Source organism: Dermochelys coriacea, chromosome 14 (assembly GCF_009764565.3).
Source record: "Dermochelys coriacea isolate rDerCor1 chromosome 14, rDerCor1.pri.v4, whole genome shotgun sequence".
Taxonomy (NCBI): Eukaryota; Metazoa; Chordata; order Testudines; family Dermochelyidae; genus Dermochelys; species Dermochelys coriacea.
In genome coordinates this window covers 3570621-3595898 of record NC_050081.1, presented here as the reverse complement: position 1 = coordinate 3595898, position 25278 = coordinate 3570621, and the positions used below count along the sequence as shown (strand labels likewise).

At 48.9% G+C, this 25278-nt stretch overlaps 2 protein-coding genes across 2 annotated transcripts in view; both read left to right on the top strand.

The window, feature by feature from the left end:
- The first annotated feature begins 2333 nt into the window (after window positions 1–2333).
- On the top strand, window positions 2334–11510 carry RPL38 (ribosomal protein L38). The gene is made up of 5 exons (XM_038371998.2): window positions 2334–2402; window positions 2618–2644; window positions 2981–3041; window positions 5687–5809; window positions 11434–11510. Exons 2-5 carry the CDS (start codon window positions 2642–2644, stop codon window positions 11457–11459), a joined length of 213 nt encoding a protein of 70 aa, XP_038227926.1. The 5' UTR covers window positions 2334–2402; window positions 2618–2641; the 3' UTR covers window positions 11460–11510.
- Window positions 11511–24540: 13030 nt separating this feature from the next.
- The window catches only part of TTYH2 (tweety family member 2), a 44004-nt gene continuing 43266 nt past the window's right edge, over window positions 24541–25278 (top strand). Inside the window, exon 1 of the mRNA XM_038372264.2 lies at window positions 24541–24735. Within this exon, the coding sequence (XP_038228192.1) occupies window positions 24601–24735 (135 nt within the window). The 5' untranslated portion in view covers window positions 24541–24600. The remainder of the gene's footprint in view (window positions 24736–25278) is intronic.

The following is a 25278-nucleotide window of genomic DNA, read 5'->3' as shown; positions in this document are numbered from 1 at the left end:
CCTGACATGCGGCTCTTTGAAGGGGGCCCTGAACAGGACAGCTTGGGGGACACGTTGGGGGGAGGGAACTAGGCTTGTGCCCATCCTAATGGATAAAGGAGGCCTGAAATATTTTTCTGTTTTGAAAACTCTGGTGGTTCTCTGCCTTAGAAGCCAAAAGGAGACAATGGCACAACGTAAAAATTGCAGACCTAATTTGCCACCAGCTCGGTCCTATAATCTGTATTGCAGTAGCACCTAAGAGTGGCAGTCATGGACCAGGCCCCCATTGTGCTAGGCACTGTACAAACCCAGATAGGCTCCACTTCTGTGTTCTAAGCTTTTCCCCGACCCTTTGCTCTATTCAGATTGTAAACTCTTTGGGGGCAGGGATTGTCTCTGATTCTATCTGTCCAGTGCCTAGCATAATGGCACCCCATTCTCAGGTGGCTGCCTGCCAGGCGCTGCCATAATTAACCTGATAAATAATGATAGCCCTAACCACACCCTGCTTTCTTCTTCTCTAGAAGCTTCCCCCTGATGACTTCAGATTAGTGAATTGAGCCTCCCAGCCACCATATAAAGTAGGTCTCATTACCCCCATTTTATAGATGGGGAAACTGAGGCACAACACAGGGGATTTGACATGTCCCAAATCACACAGCAAAATTGGAGTTAAGCTGAGAACAGAACCCAGTCTCCTTCTGTGGTTGCCTTAACACAAAAAAGCATACTCTCTCCTCTTGTATCATAGAAACATAGGGCTGGAAGGGACTTCGAGAAGACATCAAGTCCAGTCCTCTGAGCTGCGGCAGGACCAAGAACACCTAAACCATCCCTGACGGGTGTTTGTCCAACTTGTTTTTAAATGCTTCCAATGATGGGGACTCCAAGAGTTCCTTTGGGAAGCCTATTCCAGAGCCTAACTACCCTTAGAGTTAGAAAATTTTTCCTAACATAAATCTGCCTTGTTGCAGATTAAGTCCATTGCTTCTTCTCCTCCCATCAGTGGACATGGAAAACAATTGATCCCCATGCTCTTTATACAGCCGGTAACATGCTGGAAGACCCGGATCATAGCACTAAGCAAACAGAGATTTTTGCATCCGATGAAGTGAGCTGTAGCTCACGAAAGCTTATGCTCTAATAAATTTGTTAGTCTCTAAGGTGCCACAAGTACTCCTTTTCTTTTTGAGAATACAGACTAACACGGCTGCTATTATGAAACTGGCTATACTTCAACAAAAAAGCTTCAAAAACAGACTCCAACGAGAGACTGCTGAATTGGAATTAATTTGCAAACTGGATACAATTAACTTAGGCTTGAATAGAGACTGGGAATGGATGAGTCATTACACAAAGTAAAACTATTTCCCCATGGTATTTCTCCCTCCCACCCCACCCCCCACTGTTCCTCTGATATTCTTGTTAACTGCTGGAATTAGCCTACCTGCTTGTCACCAAGAAAGGTTTTCCTCCTTTCCCCCCCTGCTGTTGGTGATGGCTTATCTTAAGTGATCACTCTCCTTACAGTGTGTATGATAAACCCATTGTTTCATGTTCTCTGTGTGTGTGTATATAAATCTCTCCTCTGTTTTTTCCACCAAATGCATCCGATGAAGTGAGCTGTAGCTCATGAAAGCTTATGCTCTAATAAATTTGTTAGTCTCTAAGGTGCCACAAGTACTCCTTTTCTTATTATGAAACCAGAGATTGTAACAGTCAGCCAAGGAACTGCAATGGATGGCATTCAACTCTATCCTAACAAAAATGTGGTCGCGTCTACAATGACCCCCAGCTGGGAGTATTGTAATATTAGTAGATCCGGACTAACCGGCAAAGGAAAAATATTATAAGGAAAACACACACCCCAACCGTGAGTTGTGAATTAATTATCATTAATTAAAATCTTAATACAATTAGTATAATTGTAATAAAAATCGATAGCACTATCCTCAGCTATTCATATCAATGAAGACAATAGCAGACACGCCACCAATACCCCCCTCACAACCACACACTGTAACCCCTGTCTAAACCTAAAAAGAAAAGGAGTACTTGTGGCACCTTAGAGACTAACAAATTTATTAGAGCATAAGCTTTCGTGAGCTACAGCTCACTTCATCGGATGCATCGGAAAGCTTATGCTCTAATAAATGTGTTAGTCTCTAAGGTGCCACAAGTACTCCTTTTCTTTTTGCGAATACAGACTAACACGGCTGCTCCTCTGAAACCTGTCTAAACCTAGGGTCCCAAATAAACCAGCACGTCTCCGACTAGCCACCCCTCCTCCCTTCTGTTGCTGTGCGCGCCCCCCGGCGTCTTTTGTCTGCTCTCGGCACCAGTAGCCGCCTGGGTCTGGTTTAAGTGCCCGGATGCGGAAGTATTTGTTCCTTTTCATCACCGCGTCTGTGGCTGCCTGAGTGAGTGTCCGGGGGGTGCGGGGCTGGATCCGCCGGCATCCTCGGCGGGGCCGGGGGGGGGGGGTCCGAGGAGGGGATGGGGGACATGGGGGAGCGGGTGTAGGGCCAGGCGGGCGGACCCGTGGGCGGGGTGGGGGCGAGGAGGGGCGAGCTTGGGGGTTCTCAGCTCCCCCCCCCCCCCGCGCTGACGCCATCTTGGATTTTCTCTCCCGCAGGTCCTCGGAGCCCGGCCCGTCGCCATGGTGAGCCAGCACGTGGGGGTGATGGGCGCGTGGGTCACGGGTGGGAAGGGACGGCGGGCCGGGCCCTGGGGGGCCCTGCGGCGTGGCGAGGGCGGGCCGGGCCCTGGGGGGGGGGTCTGTCCCTATCTGCTCCGGGGACCTGGGCTCACGCCCTGCTCCCCCAATGCCCAGGAGGATGGTGAGAGGGGGCTGGCAGAATATTTCCCTGGTGTGAGCCCCCTGTTGGGCAGCTGGCTGGCTCGGGGACGCATCTCTCCCACTGCTCTCCAAGCCGAGTGGCCCTCAAGATAGGGAGTCTTCATAATAATAATTTACAAAAAAATTATTTGTTTCCAGCCTCGCAAAATCGAAGAGATCAAAGACTTCTTGCTTACAGCCAGGAGAAAGGATGCCAAATGTGAGTAGTACTGGTTGCCCAGGTGCTTGGTTGAAGCCCTGCATGTGGTCTGCTTGGCTTCTGTCTGTCTTTTATAAAAAAAAAAAATTATCTCCTGTTGAAGCGCAAAAGAGGGCTTTCCTCTGTAGAAGTTGAAGGGAGGGAATCTTTTTACCCTAGTGCAGACGCAGTGTGCGGGCCCCACAGCATGTCTGCTTACTTATATGTCTAGCTATGGCCACCTGGTTGTCAGAGAGGAATGTTGGGACTTAAATTCCTGGAGCCTATGACTACACGTTAGACAATTTGTCAGGGGCTTGCCCACATGCTACAACTTCGTGTCCAAGGGCAACTGTATAGAGTCTAAACTAGTTGCCACAGGACTGACCATGAATGATTGCTCAGTGTAGATCCTGTTCACCATCATTAAGGCTACTATTCTGTCCTGGATTCTGTGACTTTCCAGTGCCTCTGGAACTACTACTGGGGCACAGCTGGAGCAGATGTCAGCCCCCTGGGATGCTGGAGCAGCTGGCAGGTGTCCGGTCCCCTTGGGCTTCAGCAAGGGTCAGCCCCAACCTCAGGAACAGTGGTGGGCATGCTCTCTCTCACCCCCACCCCCCCAAGTATTTTTAGTAAAAGTCAGGGGCAGGTCATGGGCTTCTGTGAATTTTTGTTTATTACCCACAACCTGTCTGTGACTTTTACTAAAAATAACTGACAAAATCTTGTCATGTCTGCTACTAATGGGTAAATCCTGTGCCTAGCAGGGGACACAAACCTGACTCTGGTCTAGACCCACACACTTCAGCTTGTAACAAGAGTGAGGGCTGTTCTTCCCAACACAAATGAATATGTTAGTGACTTACTCAATGGTTTAAGGTTAATTTATAGTAGTATTAGTATGTGTATCAAGTAAAGGTGCACTTCCTGCGCTGAAGAGCTCTGTCTAAAAGTAGTGGTTTCTCAAGGTCACCATCTAACATGGTGACCTTGATTACATGGTGTAAAATGGGGAGTGGAGCAAATTCTGGGATTACAATAGTTTTCTCATACCTTGTGTTAAATGCTACAAAAATAATCCAGGAATTGGCAATCACTAAATAAATATAGCAGTATGTGAGCTTAAATAAAGCACCTAGAGGCTAATTGAAATGCCTGTTAAATAGAGAGCCTGACTGTGTGGTTATACCAATGTTAGTTTGTTTTTTCTTATAAACTGCATTTGTGTTTGTTTTGTCATGACCCAAGTACAGGACTACGTTTCTCCTGCAAGAATTGATGCTATTGGGGCACCTCAAGTAGTATAAGGAGTGTGGCTCCTTCCCTTCATGGGAATGTGGTGAACAGGGACACATAACCTTGCACTTGGGCTTTGGCAAATAAATGATGTTGGAAACTATTTGCAGCTATGGTACGATCACGTGTCTTGTCAGTTTCAGTCTAGCCTTTCAGCCACAGATCTAATATCAAAAGCTTTTCATATTCTTTTGAAACAGACACCGTTAAATCACTCTTCTGCCTGTAATTGTTGTACCTGCTATTGTTTCAGGTGGCACCTAAGATGACTATAATTGCAAAATGAGAAATGTCTCTTCGGTTTGCTTTTAGCATTTGACAGTATTTCGTGTGTGGTTTCCCTGTGGTTCTCAAACCTTTGTATTGGTGACCCCTTTCACACAGCAAGCCTCTGAGTGCAACCCCTCTTATAAATTAAAAACATTTTTTTATATATATATATTTAACACAATTATAAATGCTGGATGCAAAGCAAGTTTCAGGGTTGGGCTGACTGCTCGCAAGCCACACGTAATGTCACGACCCAGTTTGAGAGCCCCATTTACACTGTTCCATTCTTTGTGTGGGTCTTGCAATGCAACAAAGAGGAAAAATACTTGAAAATGGGCTTTGTAAAGCCCATTATGTGAGCAAGGGGTGAGGGCATGGTGTAATAGTATCATTTTTAAAAAGCATTTCAACCCGTTCTGGGTTCTGTAAACCTCCAGTAGCTTCTTTTCCATACTCTGCTTCAAGAAAGGAGGCTAAGAAGCACAGCTTCATATATTTGAAGGAACTGTGTAATTAAATTGCTCGTAAAAGACACAGATGAAAAACTGGATTTAAAGCATCTTCTGCAGCCTTGGATAACTTGAATTGTATGTAAAACATGGTGGTGGAACTTGAAATCTTTATGTGCAAAAAGACCATAATGGTAAATACAACCTCATAACACTTAAACTGTCTCACTCTGTTGGAATTTGTGGCAATATACATTTCAGTTCATTAAAGTAAGTTTTGGGGGGTTTTTTGTGTTGGAGGGAAATCCTCATGTGGTCTAGCCTCTCTGCTGGCTGGAGTGAGTTAAATCCAGTGAAAATACTTCAGCTGCAGCTGACACTAACAAACTGATGAGGTTTTTGAGCTGGATTTTCACTGTGCCCCTTTGTGATGGCAGTAAGGTGGCCGGGGTTAGTTAGTGTTGAATTCTGCTCTGCACTTAAATATTTGAGGCAGAATAACTGGTGTGCAAGGCCTTATACTGGGAGGGCTACTTTTTTCACTGGATTCCTGAGACTTTCCTTGGCTGGCTGGAGTGGCTTGCAAAAGTTATTTTGTGTGCAAGGCACTAATGATGCTGTGCTAACTCCAGCTTCTTTCTATTGCAGCTGTCAAGATCAAGAAGAATAAAGACAATGTGAAATTTAAAGTGCGTTGCAGCCGATATCTCTACACTCTGGTCATCACAGACAAGGAAAAGGCTGAGAAATTGAAGCAGTCCCTGCCACCAGGTAACTGACTGTGGGGGAGGGTGTCCTGGATTTTATATAGCACTCTTTCAGATCTCAAAGTACTTATAACCAGCCTCTTGTGTTATCTAGAGTTACTGGAGAGCTGGCACCCCTCTTTCATTGTGCCGTGAAGTGGAACAGGAAAGGGGGGCTTTGGGACCCCCTTTGTTTACTCTACTTTTGAGAGCCTCGCACTGCTAGACTGAGGAGGGGATGTGTGAAATGGCTCTTTCTGCGCATACAAGAGCTACCAAAGAATACACACACGTTTCATGAAGGCTAGCGCTACATTATGGAGCACAGACCTCGTTCTGGCTCACAGTTCATTCCCTCAGCTTGATCGGATCTGTAAGCTGTGGGTATTCGCAGTATTCTACAGTATATGAAATAGGGGAGCAGCAAACGCACTGATTTGGTCAACTTACTGTACTCTCTACCCAAGAGGTGGGCAAACTAGGCCCGTGGGCCACATCTGGCCCATGGGACTCTCCTGCCCGGCCCCTGAGCTCCTGGCCTGGGAGGCTAGTCCCCGGCCCCTCCCCTGATGTTTCCCCTCTCCCGCAGCCTCACCGTGCCACCGGTGCAACGCTCTGGGCAGTCGGCAGCGCAGTTGCAGAGCTGCAGCCTGACCAAGTGCTCTGGGTAGCACGGCTGTAGCACTGCCAGCCACTGGTGTTCCAGGCAGGGGGCAGGAGGGGTTGGATAGAGAGCAGGGGAGTTTCGGGGTGTGGATAGGGGTCGGGGCAGTCAAAGGGCTGGGAACAGGGGGGTTAGATGGGGCTGGGGGCGGTCAGGAATGAGCGGGGCGGGGGTTGGATGGGGTGACAGGGCAGTCGGGGAGCAGGGGGTGGTCGGGGAGCAGAGGGTGGTGGATGGGGCAAGAGTCCTGGGGGGGAGTCAGGGACAGGGAACGGGGGGGTTGGATGGGGCAGGAGTCCCGGGGGGAGGCGTCGGGGGCAAGAAGCAGGGGGGGGTCAGATAGGAGGCGGGGGCTGGGCCATACCTGGCTGTTTTGGGAGACACAGCCTCCCCTAACCTGCCCTCCATACAATTTTGGAAACCTAATGTGGCCCTCAGGCGAAAAAGTTTGCCTGCCTCTGCTGTACGCACCTACACACATCCCATACGTCATTTGAGAGCTTATTATGTCTCCTTTAAAATGAGGAGCATGTGGAGCTGTCAAGTGCTGCCATTACCATAGAAATGGATAAATGATGACACCATCAATATGTTTAAATGACAGTTTTGAGGTCACAAAGAAACTCAAATTTGTCTTGAAATAATCATTAAACTAACAGAAACAAATGCAAATACTTCAAAGTGTTACAACAACGATCTAAAGGGTAAAATTTGGTACAGGTAATATTGAAATGTAATAGCACTGGTGACATTTCTAGTCAACATCATTATCTCATTCATCATCGTGATCTCTGTCAAGAGTGTGTAGGTTACAACAGTGTGTGCAGGGAAAATTGTGGCACATACACAGTTGCATGCAGGGAAAATTGTCCTGACTGCAACAGAGTTGATTGTCTGGCAACTGTTACTGGTTTAGGCACAAATAAGGTCTTGTTGAAGATCAGATGTCATTGGGGCCTTGAAGAATACAGGAAATAGTTCATCCACATTTTTTCCATCCATGTTGCAGTGGTGGTCCAATATCTGTGCAGAGGCATCCCAATCTTTGTTTGCCAAGAGCGTGTTTTGATGTGGTCTTCAAAACTACTGACATGGTGGAGTTTGGCCAGTGACACTTCCTTTTTGATGGCTAGTTTGAGTCACAAGCAACTGAGGTCTTTATGGGTCTCCATTTCTTTCTTGCTCTGGTCATGCACTGCTACTAACTTCTTTGCTGTAGAAATTGCACCTTGTCCATCTCTCTCCCAGTTTGGCACGGTCTCTGAAGCAGTAAGCTCCGTTTGCTTTGACAACGTTAAACAGATTCTCTCCCCCCCCCCCCCCCCATACAAAATATGGATGACTCAGGGTCGCATCCTGTTAATGTGTGTACTGCAGAAGTCAGGAGTGAGTGTGTGAAACATTGCATGCACAGGTATGAGGTAATGCTAGTCAGTTATGCTGGTAACAGTGACTGTTTCAATCCACATGTTATCTCTGTGTTCCATTTTTGGAAATTCACAAACAGCAAAGACCAAAATATCTGAATCAGGGGACCTCCTTGGACACAGAGACACACACGTCATATTGGAACGTACATAATGCAGAAGCTTCCTTGTGAATACTGTACAAGCCTTAGGCTTCTTTAGCCCTCTGTAGGTGATGGACTTCACTGCTTCACCATTGGAAAAGCTTCCAGCAAGAGGGAGCGGGTGTGCTCCTGCACTCTCAGCTGCATATTCACAAAGGAATTTTACCAGGTGCCTGCTTGTTGCCTGTCATGTTTCTAAACTTTTTCCATGGAGGCGCAGGGTGTCCACTCGTTCTCTGGTAACTCTTGCATCCAACCTTGCGTCCTGTCTGGCACTGTCTTTCTGCAGTTTTCACAGAGTTACTGTTGTCACATCTGTCAAAAACTTTGAATTTGTTAGTCTCTAAGGTGCCACAAGTACTCCTTTTCTTTTTGCGAATACAGACTAACACGGCTGCTACTCTGAAACCTTTGATTATAGGATTAGTTTTGTCAAATCCTTTTAGCACCTGCCTCAAGTACTTAGCAGCCAATTCACTGATTGTATGTAATTTTCTGTAGCCATGACTTGTGTGACAGCCACAGCATCTCTGATGTACACTGTGGTTTCTTTGTTGCATGCTCTTAACTCATGGATTCTTTCAGCTTGATGCCCTAATTCAACTTTGTCAGTTCTCATTGTTCCATCAGTGTGGAAGAGGGACATAGGCACGGATTCTATTGGGCAACTAAGAACAGCTGCCATTGAAACATCATCCCTGCATTTGCTAAGGACAGGGCTCTGTGGAAAGAAATTTGTGGACTGACAGCTGCAATGATTGTCCCTCCCTTGCTAGACTAAATTTCTGATTTTTTTTTTTGGCTGAACTAAAGAAGGTAAAGATCCCATCAGAAATCAAATGCACTGCTCTCAAATCTCTCTCCTTTTGTTTTCAGTAGACTCTTGACTGATGCAACATCCAATGTACCAGTAGATATGATAAGCATGTCTGGATGTGATTCAGGGTTATGTGGGTTTGTCATTGTTATTGACAGTGGTTAGTAAGAGCTGTTGCATGATCTTTATCCTTCTTCAGTGCAGGGGCAAGGACTTGTTTGTGGACTTAATTACTAGTTCTTAGGCCATTTTTCTCTCATAACTTTTGCGTATTCATAATTTGAATGTTATCTTTAACACTAATGCTGACGTGTGCATAAGTGTCACTGAATTAAAAATCTAGTTTCTAGACCAGTGATTCTCAACCTATTTAACATTGTGGGCTGCATATGCAGCTGACAATGTATTTCCTGGGCCTCAGGTTGAGAACCACAGTGTCTCTTCTCTCTCTCCTCCTCACCCCCCCCCCCCCCATCCCCAGCACTTCCTGCCCAGGGACCCCCTCCACAGAGTGGGGCCAGGAGCAGAGCCCTGGGTGGAGAGCCGGGTGGCAGGGCAGCTGTGCAGCAGCCCGGACCCAGACCCCGTGGGGCCCACCAGCCTGTAGCACGCATCTGGGTTGCAACTATATGCTAATTGGGTTGAGAACCACTGTTCTCGATTATTTCAAAGGCTAGGACTACATGCATAGGCATTACAGATTAGACGCTATGTTGTATGTGCAAAAGCTTACAAATGGAGAAGCATTATGTTAAGAATTCATGTACATTGTATCTCTCCACTCTGCGAGACAAACTATGGACATATGCAGTCAACTGCTACTGCTGCACAACCTTCAATGTAAGGCTGATCTGGTCAGCAAATTCTAAGTGAAAATATCAGACTATTACAGTCACTTGCGAGTTACTTGGACAATTGAGAGTATGCGATATGAAACCAATTCATGGTAATACATGGCAAAATGTTGATAGTTGCCATTTTTTGTCACATGCCAAACAGCATTATTTGTAGGGTGGAAAATTGCCCTTGCAAAACCCATGACCATCTTTATCCGGGAAACACCACATTACGGTGTGTAACTTAAACAGTAAAACCTATACTCGGTCATTGCAGCGTTTCTGGAACAGCAAAGGAAATGGCCATACGTCCTCATTTTGGATACCACTGTTTTACTGTGCCTACAGGGTTATGGCCCCACTTGATAGCCTCACATCGCACCTCATCTCCACATACATTAAAGAAGCTTCAAATGATATACTGCATGGGTGAGTGTAGGGTGGGTGCATTCAACTCCAAATATATGGCCTTTTTTTTTTTTTTTTTTGAGAGGTGCCTTATGTTTAAACATCACCTCATAGGGAAAACCTACTAGAAGTGCCCTGTCTGTTGGGGTTGCCCTGTCTGTCTAATTTTGGTTCACTTAATATCACTTGAATGCTGTGCGTGTCCCATTGTCTTAGGAGCTTGCTGCTTCTGGCTATGTATCCCCTATTCCTGGTAGTTCCCTTTGTGCTTTGCCGGAGTCCAGTATTGGAGAAGTGTCTAGCCCTACAGTCACTGGTTTCATGTGTCAGCGTAATGAAAATGATGCTTTTTAAAGAGAGCAGCAAGAGAGATGCTAAAATATGGGAGACACTTATGAGGCTGACCACAGGGGTCATTGCAGAAAGTAATGGTCTTCAATTAAAAGAGTGAATGAGACTATACATATGGGGTAACATGGACCAACAAACCGAGAGGTGGTTGAGGCACCAGCAACAGAGATCAGATAACACCCAAAGGACTCTTATAAAGCACTGATGCTCTGGCAGTGATCCTCACATTCACTCGTGGGCAGAGTGTTGAACTGCAAGTCCTGTCCTGAAGGGAATGATGGAGGGACCATCCCATTCCCATAGTGGGGAGGGAGATAATTCCCTCTTGCCACAGCCGTCTGCTACTAGGAGAGGCTCTGTTGTTGCCATAAGAACGGCCATACTGGGTCAGACCAAAGGTCCATCTAGCCCAGTATCCTGTCTTCCAACAGTGGCCAATACCAGGTGCCCCAGAGAGAATGAGCAGAAAGGGGATGGATCACTTGATGATTCCCTAATCACCCATTCCCAGCTTCTGGCAAAGAGAGGCTAAGGACACCATCCCTGCCCATCCCATGGAGTTGCAGAGATCAGCAAAACCATTGTTGATGTGTCGGCCCAATTCAAGTGGCTTTTTGGTGCTGAATTCCAGGTGTGGGGGCTAAGTGCCCTGCATTGGGGCAGCAATGGGGTTTGCTGCCCTGCCTACTGTATGAAAATCGTGGACTCTCTCCCAGTATTAATTCTGAAACAGAATATCTGGCCTTAACGTTGCAGCATCTGAGCAATTGCTCTTGCTATGAAAGCTATGGGAGTGAGGCCTCAAGTCTGGAGGCTCTAGGCAGGCAGAGAAATCCACTCCTGATCTGTCATTGGGGACCGCAGTCATTTCAGCAGCTTGTCTCCAGGATGCAGTGCACCTGTTATAGGGTTTCACAGCCAGGCAAAGCAGAAATGATGAGTATGACCGGTCTCTCTTTAGCTACTCGACTTTTTTTTTTTTTTTCCCCTCCCTCCTCTTTAGGTTTGGCTGTGAAGGAGCTGAAATGAACCAGTGGTGCCCAGAGCTTTTCATATGTGAGATAATAAAAGAGGGAACTGTTCTTGCATGTCTGGCTTCTCTTTTCTGAAGGATGACTTGACCAACCTACTGCTGCTTATGTAACTGCTCCAGAAGGAATGTCATCGAATGAGCAGGCTCTGTACCAGCTGAGCATGGCCAGAGTCCTCGTGCTACCCCAGCTGGCAGTTTGGAATAGCTGCAGGAGCCACACCTGTACCACCGTACTCCACTGAAAGAGGTGGTAGCCCAGGGCTTGCTGGCCAAAGATACATGGGTCACTTGCTGGGTCGGCCTCTCAGTCTATTCAAATGAAGTTATCATCAGCTGCCATATGGTCTGCTTTTCATTTATCAACAGCATCCAAATGTGCTGGGTCTCTTTAGCCCTGTGCAGCCGGCGCTTCTAGAAGTGAATAGCAATGGAGGCGCTAACACCTGCGTGGGAAATTGCTGCTTGACATCAATCTCAAACCTTGCCTCTAGTAGAAAGTTGGCAGCAGCTATCCTGTCACGCCCTTCTAGTAGAGACCCACCTATACCAGCTACAGAACTTGAGCCAGTATAACTGCTCCTGCACCGGGGCTTGTCCTAGCAGAGCTGTCAGTTGGTGGGGGTTCCCCCCATGCTCCTAACTGACATGTATGCACTGAAAAAACTGAGGGTAGGCCAGGCCTAGCTCTTCAGACTGCAGTGTGTCCACGCTTGTGCTAACATGCAGGGAAAGCGCTCGTGGCTTGCATCCCACAGGTCCGCTGGCTCTAATGCCATGATTTCCTTCCCGTGGGCTGGGACTGCAGTTGGCCCCGTTAGTTCGGGTTCTCCTGTCTAGTGTTCAGTTAAGCAAAAAAGGCTGCATTCCCACCCTGACCTGCAAAATGCTTGGATGCCTTCGAACGAACTGGGAAACGGGCACTGCGGCCACTCCCACCTCCCACAGGGTCTGGCTGGCGCTGCTGCACCAATCATTACCTCAAACTGAGGAAAGAAGATGGCAAACTTGATTTTAGAGGGATAGAACCCCTTTAGTCGCCAAGCTTTCCATCCCCATGCTGAGAAGGCAATGGTGCTGGTCGTTGGCCCTAAGCCTTGAGTTCTTAAGAGCCATTACGCATAGGGGTGTTGCTTCCAATGTTTGTTTAGTCTTGTAACCTTTGTTCTAAGAAGTTTACACACCCAGGGCTCTGTGCGCTGAACTTTCTGACAGTTCAGTGCTGGGGTTTGTGGTTTTCTGTAGTACAAACTGAACCCAGATTAGCAAGTGTCTATGGGTTCATATGCAGGTTTGCAATCGCATAGCATCCCTGCACACCCGAGAGGGAGCGGTTGGATAGGGCAGAGGTTCGTGGGGGGGGACACACTCAGGATGTGGAGTGGGGGGAGGTAGATGGGGGTGGAGTCCTGGGGGGCGGTTAAGGGTGGGGTCCTGGAAATGGGTTGGATGGGTTCTGAGCTGGGCGGGGGCCAGGCTGTTTGGGGAGGCACAGCCTTCCTTACCTAGCCCTCCATACAGTTTTGCACCCTAGTGTGTCCCTCAGGCCAAAAAGTTTGCCCACCCCGGCTTGGCTTAGCTAGAGAACTTGGAGGTGCCAGCACCATATGACTAGCAGTCTCTCCACAACCAGCTTGGAAGCCCTGGTTTTGCGACCTTTCAGTGCTAATGCTTTTCAGAGTGGCTTGATTTTACTAAGCTTAGTCTAGCAGAGCAAAGGGGTAGATGAGTGATGGTTAAAGTGCTAGCAGAGCCTTTAACTGGCAGTAGATTCCGTCAGCACTGATACCAGCTCTGGGCTAAGTGTCCCGCGTCTCACGGAGAAGGGCACACACGTGGGTGCCTCATAGCTTCTCCCCAGTTCTGAAGTCTCGCTAGCCAAATGTGGGTTGGTGAGATGGGTTGAGCTGAATAACTTAACTGCCCAGGATAAAGAGTTCTCTGCAGCAGGCAGAGTGGATCTACCTGTTGTCAGTGTGCTGGATTTGTGGAAATTTCTGGGTGGATTAAGCTGAGATGCCTCAACCTCACACCATGTGAGATTCAGGTCAGTGCTTTAGGTTAAGTTCCTCTTCTCTTCCCCACATGCTGCATTTCATCAAGAAGGCTTCCAAAGGACTCTTCTTCGTGCCAGCTGTTCTGTGCTGCTGCCAGGATTCAGGGATCTTCAAAGAATTGATCATTTCTGACTAATATTGTTGGGCAACTCCTATGTAGTACCAGGTGCCACTAGGTGGCACCATACAATAAGTACAAATTAAAACATTTGCAGTGTTGTAGCCTTGTTAGTCCCAAGAGATGAAAGAAAGAAGGTGGGTGAGGTAATATCTTTTATTGGACCAGCTGCCACTGATGCAAAAGACAAGCTATCAAGTGCCCCAGAAAGGCAAGAAAGCTTGTCTTTTTCACCAACAGAAGGTTATCCAATACAAGAAAATACCTCACCAACCTTGTCTCTTGCAAATTTTACATGCATCTTGAGAAGGGAGCTGAGAGAGAGCTCAGAAAGACCACTTGCCAGATGAGTGAATATATAATTTTGTCCCTAGGAGAAATTGACCGTTCTGCTGCTGTGAAATGGAGAATCAGCATGGGCTAGTAGAAAATTACAGGAGGAAAAAGAACCAGTGACAATCTTCCTCATTTATTTTATTTATATATAGCTTGATTTTAACGTGTCTGCATCCCACGATTCATTTTTGTCCTTCCCATTCTATGGTCCCCAGCTGCCTGGCATGTTCTCATTAAAACAGCATAAAAGCTCCAAAGAGCAGCTGGTTAGTCTGTGCTCCCTGGTAGATCACTTAAATCGTCTCAGGAGAAGTCGCACAGTTGGTGTCTCATTTCTTGACAGCATTTTTCTGCTGTATTTGAACTCTGAATGGGCTTGCGTGAGTGTTTCTGTTCAAGTATCTCATTAAAATTGCCTGCCTTTTACTGTGGACAGAGCTTAAATTGTCCTTAATCACGCATGATCTGTGCTTCCTGGGAACTGGCCTTATGTTGTGAACATTGCTTTTGCAACAGAACGGGATGGGATCTTAAAATTAATGTTACAATTTTTGGTGAAAAATCATAACCCTAAAATCACAGAATTGTGATTTTTTTTTTCATGTGCAGTCATACTTCTAATCGCAGACACGGTAAATTGGCTCTAAATCAGGAACTAGGACGGGGAGAAAAAAAAGAGAGCTATAAAGAATAAACCCTGACAAAGGACAGTATTTTATCAAGGATGTGTGGTGACAACATAAACCACATGAGAAACTAGATGCATTCATCAGAACCACAGATATGATATATAGAATATCTTCTATGCTGCTGTAATTTACGTTTATAATATCCCAGCATGAGCGAGATGTTGTGGTGTTTATTAAAACAATTGATTAGAAGGTGTGTAGGAGCAAGTGGGGGTAAGCAGGGGTAAGGGCCATCTGGCTAGTCAAGCAACTGCCATTCCTCAGAAAGCAGGCCAGTGTCTGAAGAACGCTGTTATTACAGCGAATTCATTACATCAGCCTGGAGATTATGACATCCTGCTGCAGAGTCTTCAAATTGACACACACTGTTAAGCATGGGTGTAGGAAGCAATAAAAGTGGAGTGAAGCAACTGTGTCCCATGTGACTCTCAGAGGCTGGGGGTGAAGAAGACTTATGGGGTCGGCGGGTTAATTTCCTGGCACCCATGATGGGATGGTTTCTGGCAATGGAGTCTCAAGATTTCTGCAGTCTGGTTTTAGAAGCAAAACCACTTTGAGCCAAGGTAGCTGCGCTGCAGATTTGCCCCCTTCCAGTGCAAGCTGTAACAAGTATGCAAGTCCTCTAGCACCCCACCTACTCCACTCATCAATCCTTTCCGATATCTACTATCTCCCTGAACAACCAGTGGACACCCTTGAACTCCATCCTCTGTGGATTGGTATTAATGTGTTTCAAGTGTGGAATCGGGGGGTGGGGGGGACAGCAAGTGAGGGATGGGGTAAGATTGCAAATAGCAGCTGCTAGATGTGTGTTCTGTAATCTTTAGGAAAAGGTGATCAAATGAGTGTAGGTAAGATGCTGAATGACTTAACTGCTTACTTCCTAGCCTCTCACAGCTTGCAGAGGTGGGCTCTGGTCCAGCAACCTTTTTAAATCCAATGGTAATAAAGTTTCTTGTTTGGGCATTTCCCTGGCTTAATATATATATGACCGTTCTTATTCACGTGGGATGCAAGCTGGGTGGAGACATGTTTTTAACCATATTCAGCAGAGCCAGGCCTCCCGCATTCACCTATCAGAGCCCCCCTCCACGTGCATTCACGGTCCGGGTTGCACTTTGGGATGCGTACTACAGCCTCCAATTGTCCGACTTTTTTTTCAGCTTTTGTTCCAGAGCCGGTGTCGTCTGCACACCGGATGCCGAGTTTGGGGGAGCCTGTCTTTGATTCTGACAGTTTCCTTTTAAAAGGCACACAGAACTGGAAATGAGTGGAGGCCGTAGGCGGGTCCAGGAACTTTGCTGAGGCCTGGAGTGGTGGCACTATATGTGCAGCTGAATTGTTGTGTTTCCCAGCCCAGCTGAATCGCTCCTACCCCTGCAGGAAGCCTCAGAAAATTCGTAGCTGTCCCTGGTGTTCTTTTCAACTGTGACTTCAGGATGTGGCAAGTGCCAGTTCAAAGGTGATCATGGGATGGTGAAAACAGGACTTAGAATGGGCCCTTTGTGTTCTCTGCTCTTCCCAGCTCCAGGGCTCAGTGAGAGTGGATGCTTCTGGCTTGGAACAGCCTGTGACCTACCCCAAACTCCCCCTGCAAAGCAGTTCCCAAAGGCGGTTTCCTTCCGTCTGTGTCTGAGATTTAATTTGTTGCTGTGCTTTGAAATCTACAGATGGAATCATAGAATCATAGAATATCAGGGTTGGAAGGGACCCCAGAAGGTCATCTAGTCCAACCCCCTGCTCAAAGCAGGACCAAGTCCCAGTTAAATCATCCCAGCCAGGGCTTTGTCAAGCCTGACCTTAAAAACCTCTAAGGAAGGAGATTCTACCACCTCCCTAGGTAACGCATTCCAGTGTTTCACCACCCTCTTAGTGAAAAAGTTTTTCCTAATATCCAATCTAAACCTCCCCCATTGCAACTTGAGACCATTACTCCTCGTTCTGTCATCTGCTACCATTGAGAACAGTCTAGAGCCATCCTCTTTGAAACCCCCTTTCAGGTAGTTGAAAGCAGCTATCAAATCCCCCCTCATTCTTCTCTTCTGCAGACTAAACAATCCCAGCTCCCTCAGCCTCTCCTCATAAGTCATGTGCTCTAGACCCCTAATCATTTTTGTTGCCCTTCGCTGTACTCTTTCCAATTTATCCACATCCTTCTTGTAGTGTGGGGCCCAAAACTGGACACAGTACTCCAGATGAGGCCTCACCAGTGTCGAATAGAGGGGAACGATCACGTCCCTCGATCTGCTCGCTATGCCCCTACTTATACATCCCAAAATGCCATTGGCCTTCTTGGCAACAAGGGCACACTGCTGACTCATATCCAGCTTCTCGTCCACTGTCACCCCTAGGTCCTTTTCCGCAGAACTGCTGCCGAGCCATTCGGTCCCTAGTCTGTAGCGGTGCATTGGATTCTTCCATCCTAAGTGCAGGACCCTGCACTTATCCTTACTGAACCTCATTAGATTTCTTTTGGCCCAATCTTCCAATTTGTCTAGGTCCTTCTGTATCCTATCCCTCCCCTCCAGCGTATCTACCACTCCTCCCAGTTTAGTATCATCCGCAAATTTGCTGAGAGTGCAATCCACACCATCCTCCAGATCATTTATGAAGATATTGAACAAAACGGGCCCCAGGACCGACCCCTGGGGCACTCCACTTGACACCGGCTGCCAACTAGACATGGAGCCATTGATCACTACCCGTTGAGCCCGACAATCTAGCCAGCTTTCTACCCACCTTATAGTGCATTCATCCAGCCCATACTTCCTTAACTTGCTGACAAGAATGCTGTGGGAGACCGTGTCAAAAGCTTTGCTAAAGTCAAGAAACAATACATCCACTGCTTTCCCTTCATCCACAGAACCAGTAATCTCATCATAAAAGGCGATTAGATTAGTCAGGCATGACCTTCCCTTGGTGAATCCATGCTGACTGTTCCTGATCACTTTCCTCTCCTCTAAGTGCTTCAGGATTGATTCTTTGAGGACCTGCTCCATGATTTTTCCAGGGACTGAGGTGAGGCTGACCGGCCTGTAGTTCCCAGGATCCTCCTTCTTCCCTTTTTTAAAGATGGGCACTACATTAGCCTTTTTCCAGTCATCCGGGACTTCCCCCGTTCGCCACGAGTTTTCAAAGATAATGGCCAAGGGCTCTGCAATCACAGCCGCCAATTCCCTCAGCACTCTCGGATGCAATTCGTCTGGCCCCATGGACTTGTGCACGTCCAGCTTTTCTAAATAGTCCCTAACCACCTCTATCTCTACAGAGGGCTGGCCATCTCTTCCCCATTTTGTGATGCCCAGCACAGCAGTCTGGGAGCTGACCTTGTTAGTGAAAACAGAGGCAAAAAAAGCATTGAGTACATTAGCTTTTTCCACATCCTCTGTCACTAGCTTGCCTCCCTCATTCAGTAAGGGGCCCACACTTTCCTTGGCTTTCTTCTTGTTGCCAACATACCTGAAGAAACCCTTCTTGTTACTCTTGACATCTCTTGCTAGCTGCAGCTCCAGGTGCGATTTGGCCCTCCTGATATCTTTCCTACATGCCCGAGCAATATTTTTATACTCTTCCCTGGTCATATGTCCAACCTTCCACTTCTTGTAAGCTTCTTTTTTATGTTTAAGATCCGCTAGGATTTCACCATTAAGCCAAGCTGGTCGCCTGCCATATTTACTATTCTTTCGACTCATCGGGATGGTTTGTCCCTGTAACCTCAACAGGGATTCCTTGAAATACAGCCAGCTCTCCTGGACTCCCTTCCCTTTCATGTTAGTCCCCCAGGGGATCCTGGCCATCTGTTCCCTGAGGGAGTCAAAGTCTGCTTTCCTGAAGTCCAGGGTCCGTATCCTGCTGCTTACCTTTCTTCCCTGCGTCAGGATCCTGAACTCAACCAACTCATGGTCACTGCCTCCCATATTCCCATCCACTTTTGCTTCCCCCACTAATTCTACCCGGTTTGTGAGCAGCAGGTCAAGAAAAGCGCTCCCCCTAGTTGGCTCCCCTAGCACTTGCACCAGGAAATTGTCCCCTACGCTTTCCAAAAACTTCCTGGATTGTCTATGCACCGCTGTATTGCTCTCCCAGCAGATATCAGGAAAATTAAAGTCACCCATGAGAATCAGGGCATGCGATCTAGTAGCTTCCGTGAGTTGCCGGAAGAAAGCCTCATCCACCTCATCCCCCTGGTCCGGTGGTCTATAGCAGACTCCCACCATGACATCACTCTTGTTGCACACACTTCTAAACTTAATCCAGAGACACTCAGGTTTTTCCACAGTTTCGTACCGGAGCTCTGAGCAGTCATACTGCTCCCTTACATACAGTGCTACTCCCCCACCTTTTCTGCCCTGCCTGTCCTTCCTGAACAGTTTATAACCATCCATGACTGTACTCCAGTCATGTGAGTTATCCCACCAAGTCTCTGTTATTCCAATCACGTCATAATTCCTTGACATCACCAGGACCTCCAGTTCTCCCTGCTTGTTTCCAAGGCTTTGTGCATTTGTATATAAGCACTTGAGATAACCTGTTGATCGCCCCTCATTCCCAGTATGAGGCAGGAGCCCTCCCCTCACAGACATTCCTGCCTGTGCTTCCTCCCGGTATCCCGCTTTCCCACTTACCTCAGGGCTTTGGTCTCCTTCCCCCGGTGAACCTAGTTTAAAGCCCTCCTCACTAGGTTAGCCAGCCTGCTGGCAAAGATGTTCTTCCCTCTCTTCGTAAGATGGAGCCCGTCTCTGCCCAGCACTCCTCCTTCATGGAACACCATCCCATGGTCAAAGAATCCAAAGCCTTGGGTAAAATGTGATCATGATTGGTACAGTGTAAGGCACTCTTAACCTCTCCTTCCTGTGGGGGGACCCCCCCCGACACGCATCTGACCAGTCAGGCTGATCCTGCAACTCCATTTCTGTTATGGATCCTTTACAAAAGTAAGGTTATTGGTTTTGAGAGCATCTCCACTCTCCAAGCCTCCATAGGGGAAGGTCTCACTGCATGGCTGGGCTAATAATGCATTTGGTCCCTGCCAGTGTCTGGGCTTTCATTTCACTCATTGTCCTGGAAAAGGACAAGTCCTTTGTTTAATCAGCTGCCTAAAATGTGACATTCAGATTCTGCAATCTCAGACCTCTCCCGGGGGGAAGGCACTGCCAAGCTGAACTCATTAGGTAAGCAAGTGCAAGCAAAAGACGGCAAGATGGCAGGTAAAGCTCATTTGTATCCACTGTGGTGTTTGCTTCCACGCGGCCTAGAAACGGCTTTCACCCCCACATCAGAGAGCCGCCTTATCTATTAGCATTCAGGGAGGAAGTTAACCCCTTCTCTTCCCTCCCCCCCACCGCGTGCGCGCACACACACACTCTTCTCTAAAAGAAAAGGAGTACTTGTGGCACCTTAGAGACTAACAAATTTATTAGAGCATAAGCTTTCGTGAGCTACAGCTCACTTCATCGGATGCATTAGTCTGCTAGTGAGTGCATGTGACTAACTGGGAACTACCGGCCCTTGCAGTGTCGCCCAGAGGATTCAGGGGGCCTGAGGCAACGCAATTTTGGGGGCCCCTTCCATTTAAAAAAAAGTTGCAATACTGTAGTATTCTGTGGGGGCCTGGGGCAAATTGCCCCACTTGCCCTTCCCCTCTGGGCAGCCCTGGGCCCTCGCCCTTATGAAACGGGGGTGACTTGGACAGGAAACTCTGCACACATTTCCCCCTCCCCATCTGCAAAGCACCATCAGTCTGATTCTCCGATTTCAAAAGCTAAACCTCCCTCCTCTGGCGCTGGGCCTGTCAGTCCTACCAGGCCTGGAACCACGATTCTCATGCAACTCTGCCCAGCCTTCCACTTTCTAAACAGCAGGGCAATGAGGAAACACTAGCAAGAGGAAGCTGCTTTTTGTTTCAGGCCAGTTTCTGTGTGTTAGTATGTAAGTCATCCGTGTAGTTAGCAGGCCAAATTCTACTAGGGTGCAACTCCAGCCAGGCCAGAGGCTGCATGGGATCTGCAGCGTGCTTTGGCTGTCTGGTTCTCTGTGTGTGGCTCTTATGCTAACACAGTGCCTGTGGAAAACTATAGCTTCTCCTCTTTTCAAGGTGACCTCCCCCAGCTTTTGCTAAGCAGTTGGGTCTCTGCCTGCCCTTGCTGCTGTATGGTGGCAAAAGATGGGTCCAGGGTAGCGTTCGCACAGGAAAAAGCCCTTTTCTCTGCTTCATTTGTACGGTAGTGTCTGGTCTAAGTTTAGGAGCAGGATGTCGAGGACTCAGGCCATTTCTATGATAGCTCTCAACACCCCCCACCGTGGGGGAGGTCAGAGTGTGTATCGTTAACAAAGCTGTCCTTTCTCCACATCTTCATAAGTTATGGGTGTTAAAAACAAGCTCTAAACACTCAGACTAAAAATCTTTTCCCTGATGTCTGGTCTCTCGACACGTAGGACATGACTAGATCTCTATCTGAGGCAGGATAGATAAGTTTCCTCCCCCTTACCATAATAGATGAAAATCTCACAACCTTTACTGTCTTTATCCTTCCAACCCACCCCTCCCCCCGGGTGGCAGGGCTATTATCACTTTCACAGATGGGGAAACTGAGGCACAGAGTGGCTAAGTGGCTCACACAAGGAGCCTATAGCAGAGCAGGGTCTTATGTCCACTGGACCATCCTTCCTCCCAAGTTTTCACTGGCTCTGGACTCTTCCATCCCAGCCGCAGCCTGAGTTTCAAGGGAAAGAAAAGATTATTTATTTAGATAAAACCTTCCAAGCCTCCTTCGTCCATTAGAAAGAAGCAAACTCTAGCCTGAGCCTACTCTGTGTTCCTTGCGTGCCCTTCCTGCCCTTTGTTTCCTGCAGAATCTAAAACACTTTTCCCTTTTTTTTTTTTAAATGCAGTTTCTCACTCTCTCCTTTTGGAGGTGTCCCCAGCATCCTGCCAGGCCTGGCTAGCCCGTTAATGGGCATCCCGCTCACCTCCACAAGATGCTAACACCAGGGCCTCATTCTGTTGACTTCACTGTGGGGTGACCAGACGTCCGATATTAGGGGCTTTGTCTTCTATAGGCAACATATTACCCTTCCCCCCCATCCTGATTTTTCACCCTTGCTGCTGGTCACCCTACTTCACTGCCATGGAAGGGCACAAACGTTCAGCAAGAGTCTGAGCTCTTTGGGGAAACACCTCGTCGCACCTCCCTTTCCTTCAAAAATAGGCTCTTGGCTTGGTCCCCTGCTGCCTCCCAACCCAGGATTTCTTTACCCATGGACCCTAACACCTCTCCTTCCTTGCTAGTCTCTCATTTCCTGGGTCGTTCCCTTTGGAAGAGGGGCCCGGGCTGCTTTGTTTAAAAAATAACAGGTTTCAGAGTAGCAGCCGTGTTAGTCTGTATTCGCAAAAAGAAAAGGAGTACTTATGGCACCTTAGAGACAAGTTGTGTATCACAGCAGGGAGCTCTCCAGTAGAGTCAGTCAGCACTTAATTGGATCTGCACCTTTAGATCTGAACGCTTCCTTTTGAAAAACAACACGCCTCCTACCCCTTACTCCGCTTGGCTTTCCTAGATTTAAGGCCTGAAGAGCCTATTATGATCTCTAGTCTGAACTCTGTCCACAGGCCAGAGAATGTCACCCAGTGGTTCCTGTATCAAGCCCATGACTTCTAGCTGAGCCCCTTCTGCTGGTATCTCTGGACAATCCAATGCCAGATAATTAATTGCTATTGGTTAATTTCCAGCATACCGCTCAGCACTGCATCAAATACAAACATCAGCAACAGCACTGAGACCATTTCAGATGCAATTACCTTAGCTACTCCCACCTCGTTGTCGCACAGGGGCAAGGGTGGTGGGTATCGTAGGCCAGGACAGACTAAACCTCCCCAACCCAGGCTGTGGTCCTGCCCATGCTGTGCCCCAAGGATCTGCCCTTGCTCCCCCTCTCCCCTAAAGCCAGCTGGAGTTCAGGTTGGGGAGGGCTGGCTGGTGGCTTGGGGCAGGGGGGATGGGGCTCCTCTAGCCACAGGGGGTGTGTGGGGCTCAGGCCTCAAGCTGTGGGTGGGTGGGGGAGGCACTCCAGCCATGGGGGCGGGGCCTTGGGCAGAAGGGGCAGGGCTGGGGGGCTAGCCTCCCCTACAGGGGGTAGAGGGGTTCAACTGCTGCCCATGCACAGAGGTTGATATTCCGAATGAGAAAGAGGGAAGAAAAGCCAGAGAAAGGACAAGAAAAAATGTAAATGTGTGCTCCTTGAAACACTGCTCCTACTGGTAGAAGCAGAGCCAAGTGCTGCGCACTACAGATGGGGAGGCAGAGGGCTAGGAAGGGTGTGACGCTCCCCTCTGGTGTTGTCTGGACCAGTGATCTCCTAGGCCACTCCAATCCTCGACTCTGGGAGCCAGCCTTACCCTGCTCTGCTGTGAGAGCCCCCACTCCTGGGCTGTTCACGCACAGCCTCTTGCATGTCAGCTGCTCCCAGCTACTTGCAACCAAATGACACTAGCCAATCTCTCTGGTCCCAGACACGACCCTGGGAATCTCTGTCTTGCAGTGTCCAGTTATGCCCGCTGGATGCTGCAAGCTTATATAAGTTCATCAATTTAACAAAGAAATTGATATGTCCCAGGCTTGTTCTCCCAAGGGGAGCCTCTGACACACTTCAAATCAAATGCACTGCTTCAGGTAGAATAAACAAACAGATGTATTAACTATAAAGATAGATTTTAAGTGATTATAAGTCAAAGCGTAACAAGACAGATCTGGTCAAATTAAATAAAAGCAAAACGCATTCTAAGCTGATCTTAAACTTTCATAGAATCAGAGAAGATTAGGGTTGGAGGAGACCTCAGGAGGTCATCTAGTCCAACCCCCTGCTTTCAATGTCTTTAAAAATTTAGATGCTTCTGACCACAGGCTGGCTGGTTACTTTTCAGTCAGGCTCTCCCCTTTGATCAGCTTTTCAGTCGCTTGGCGGTGGTGGTGTCTGTAGATGTAGGCAGAAGAGAGCGAGCAGGGCAACATGTCTCTCCCTTTTATCAGGTCCTTTCTTTCCTCCTGGCTTTGCCCCCCACCCCTTCAGGGCCAGGTGAGCATTACCTCATCGCACGCCCAAACTGCCCAAAGGAAGGGGGTGACTCTCTCCAGGGTCGAACAGATTCTTTTGTTGCTGCCTAAGCCAGTGTCCGTTGTTCCTCTGAGGCTGGGCTGGGTTTGTCCCCTCCATGCCCTGAGGAGGTGTGAACTGCCCCTCTGTTCCTGGAGAGTTTTTGCAGGGGCTTGCTTTAAGCCATGAGGATACATTTTCAGCCTCATAGTAGCAGCCGTGTTAGTCTGTATTTGCAAAAAGAAAAGGAGGACTTGTGGCACCTTAGAGACTAACAAATTTATTAGAGCATAAGCTTTGGTGAATTACAGCTCACTTGAAATGCATCCCATGAAGTGAGCTGTAACTCACGAAAGCTTATGCTCTAATAAATTTGTTAGTCTCTAAGGTGCCACAAGTCCTCCTTTTCTATTTTCAGCCTCGTAACTATATACATGAAATTATAACCTATAACCTCACTCGAAGACCCCTAGACCAGCCGTGCCCAGTGCAGTGTCAGCCTTCCGAAGACGCCCACCCATGGCAAACTTCGCGCTGGATGCCACACGATCATTTTATAAGGGTGAACGTGGGGGTGTAGGGTGTCCCCCCAGGGCCAGAGCCTCACAAAGGGATCTTAGAGGGAGAAGGGGCAGGCTCTGAGCTCCGTTTTCTTGCTTCAGAAACCATTTGGAAGCAGCCAGCACCAGGAAAACTAGAGTTCAGTCCACTTGGGGTTTCGGGCGGGAGGGGCAGGGGACCGGGCGGCGGGGGGCGGGGCCTGGCCCTGGAGGCGGGGCTTGGCGGGGGGCGGGGCCGTGGCCGGGCGCCGGAGCCGAGCGCGGCGGGCGCAGGAGCCGGTCCCGGAGCCATGGCTCTGCTGGCCGCGCGCGCCGACTACCTGGCGCCCTGGTGGGCCGCCTGGCTGCACCGCTTCCCGCACGTGAACCTGCGGCTGCAGCCCGTGCCCAGCGCCTTCCGCCCGCAGCAGCCCGACTACCAGCAGGTGGGTCCGGCCCCGTGCCCCCGGCCCCCCCCCAGACTCCTCCCTCTGTCCTCCCGGCCCCCTCCCCCCCGCCGCCCTCCGTGCCCCCGGTTCGTCCCCCCTCGTCCTCCCTCCGTGCCCCTCGCCCCGTCCTCCCTCCGTGATCCCAGCCCCCTCCCCCCAGTGCACCGGACCCTCCCCCCATCCCTCCCCTTGGTGCCCCCTCCCCCCGTCCTCCCGCAGTGCCCACAGCCCCCTCCCCGCGATGCCCCCGGACTCTCCTCCCGTCCTCCCTCCGTGCCCCCGGTGCACCCGGACCCTCCTCCCTCCGTGCCCCCGGCCCCCTCCCCCCAGTGCCCCCGGACCCTCCCCCCGGACTTCTCCCTCTGTCCTCCCGGTCCCCTCCCCCCGGTTCGTCCCGCCTCGTCCTCCCTCCGTGCCCCTCGCCCCCTCCTCCCTCCGTGATCCCAGCCCCCTCCCCCCAGTGCACCGGACCCTCCCCCCATCCCTCCCCTTGGTGCCCCCTCCCCCCCGTCCTCCCGCAGTGCCCCCAGCCCCCTCCCC

Coding starts and splice junctions, on each gene's coding strand:
- RPL38 (XM_038371998.2), top strand. Junction 3,042..5,686: donor CAGGAGAAAGGATGCCAAAT/GTGAGTAGTACT, acceptor TTTCTATTGCAG/CTGTCAAGATCAAGAAGAAT. Junction 5,810..11,433: donor GAAGCAGTCCCTGCCACCAG/GTAACTGACTGT, acceptor CCTCCTCTTTAG/GTTTGGCTGTGAAGGAGCTG.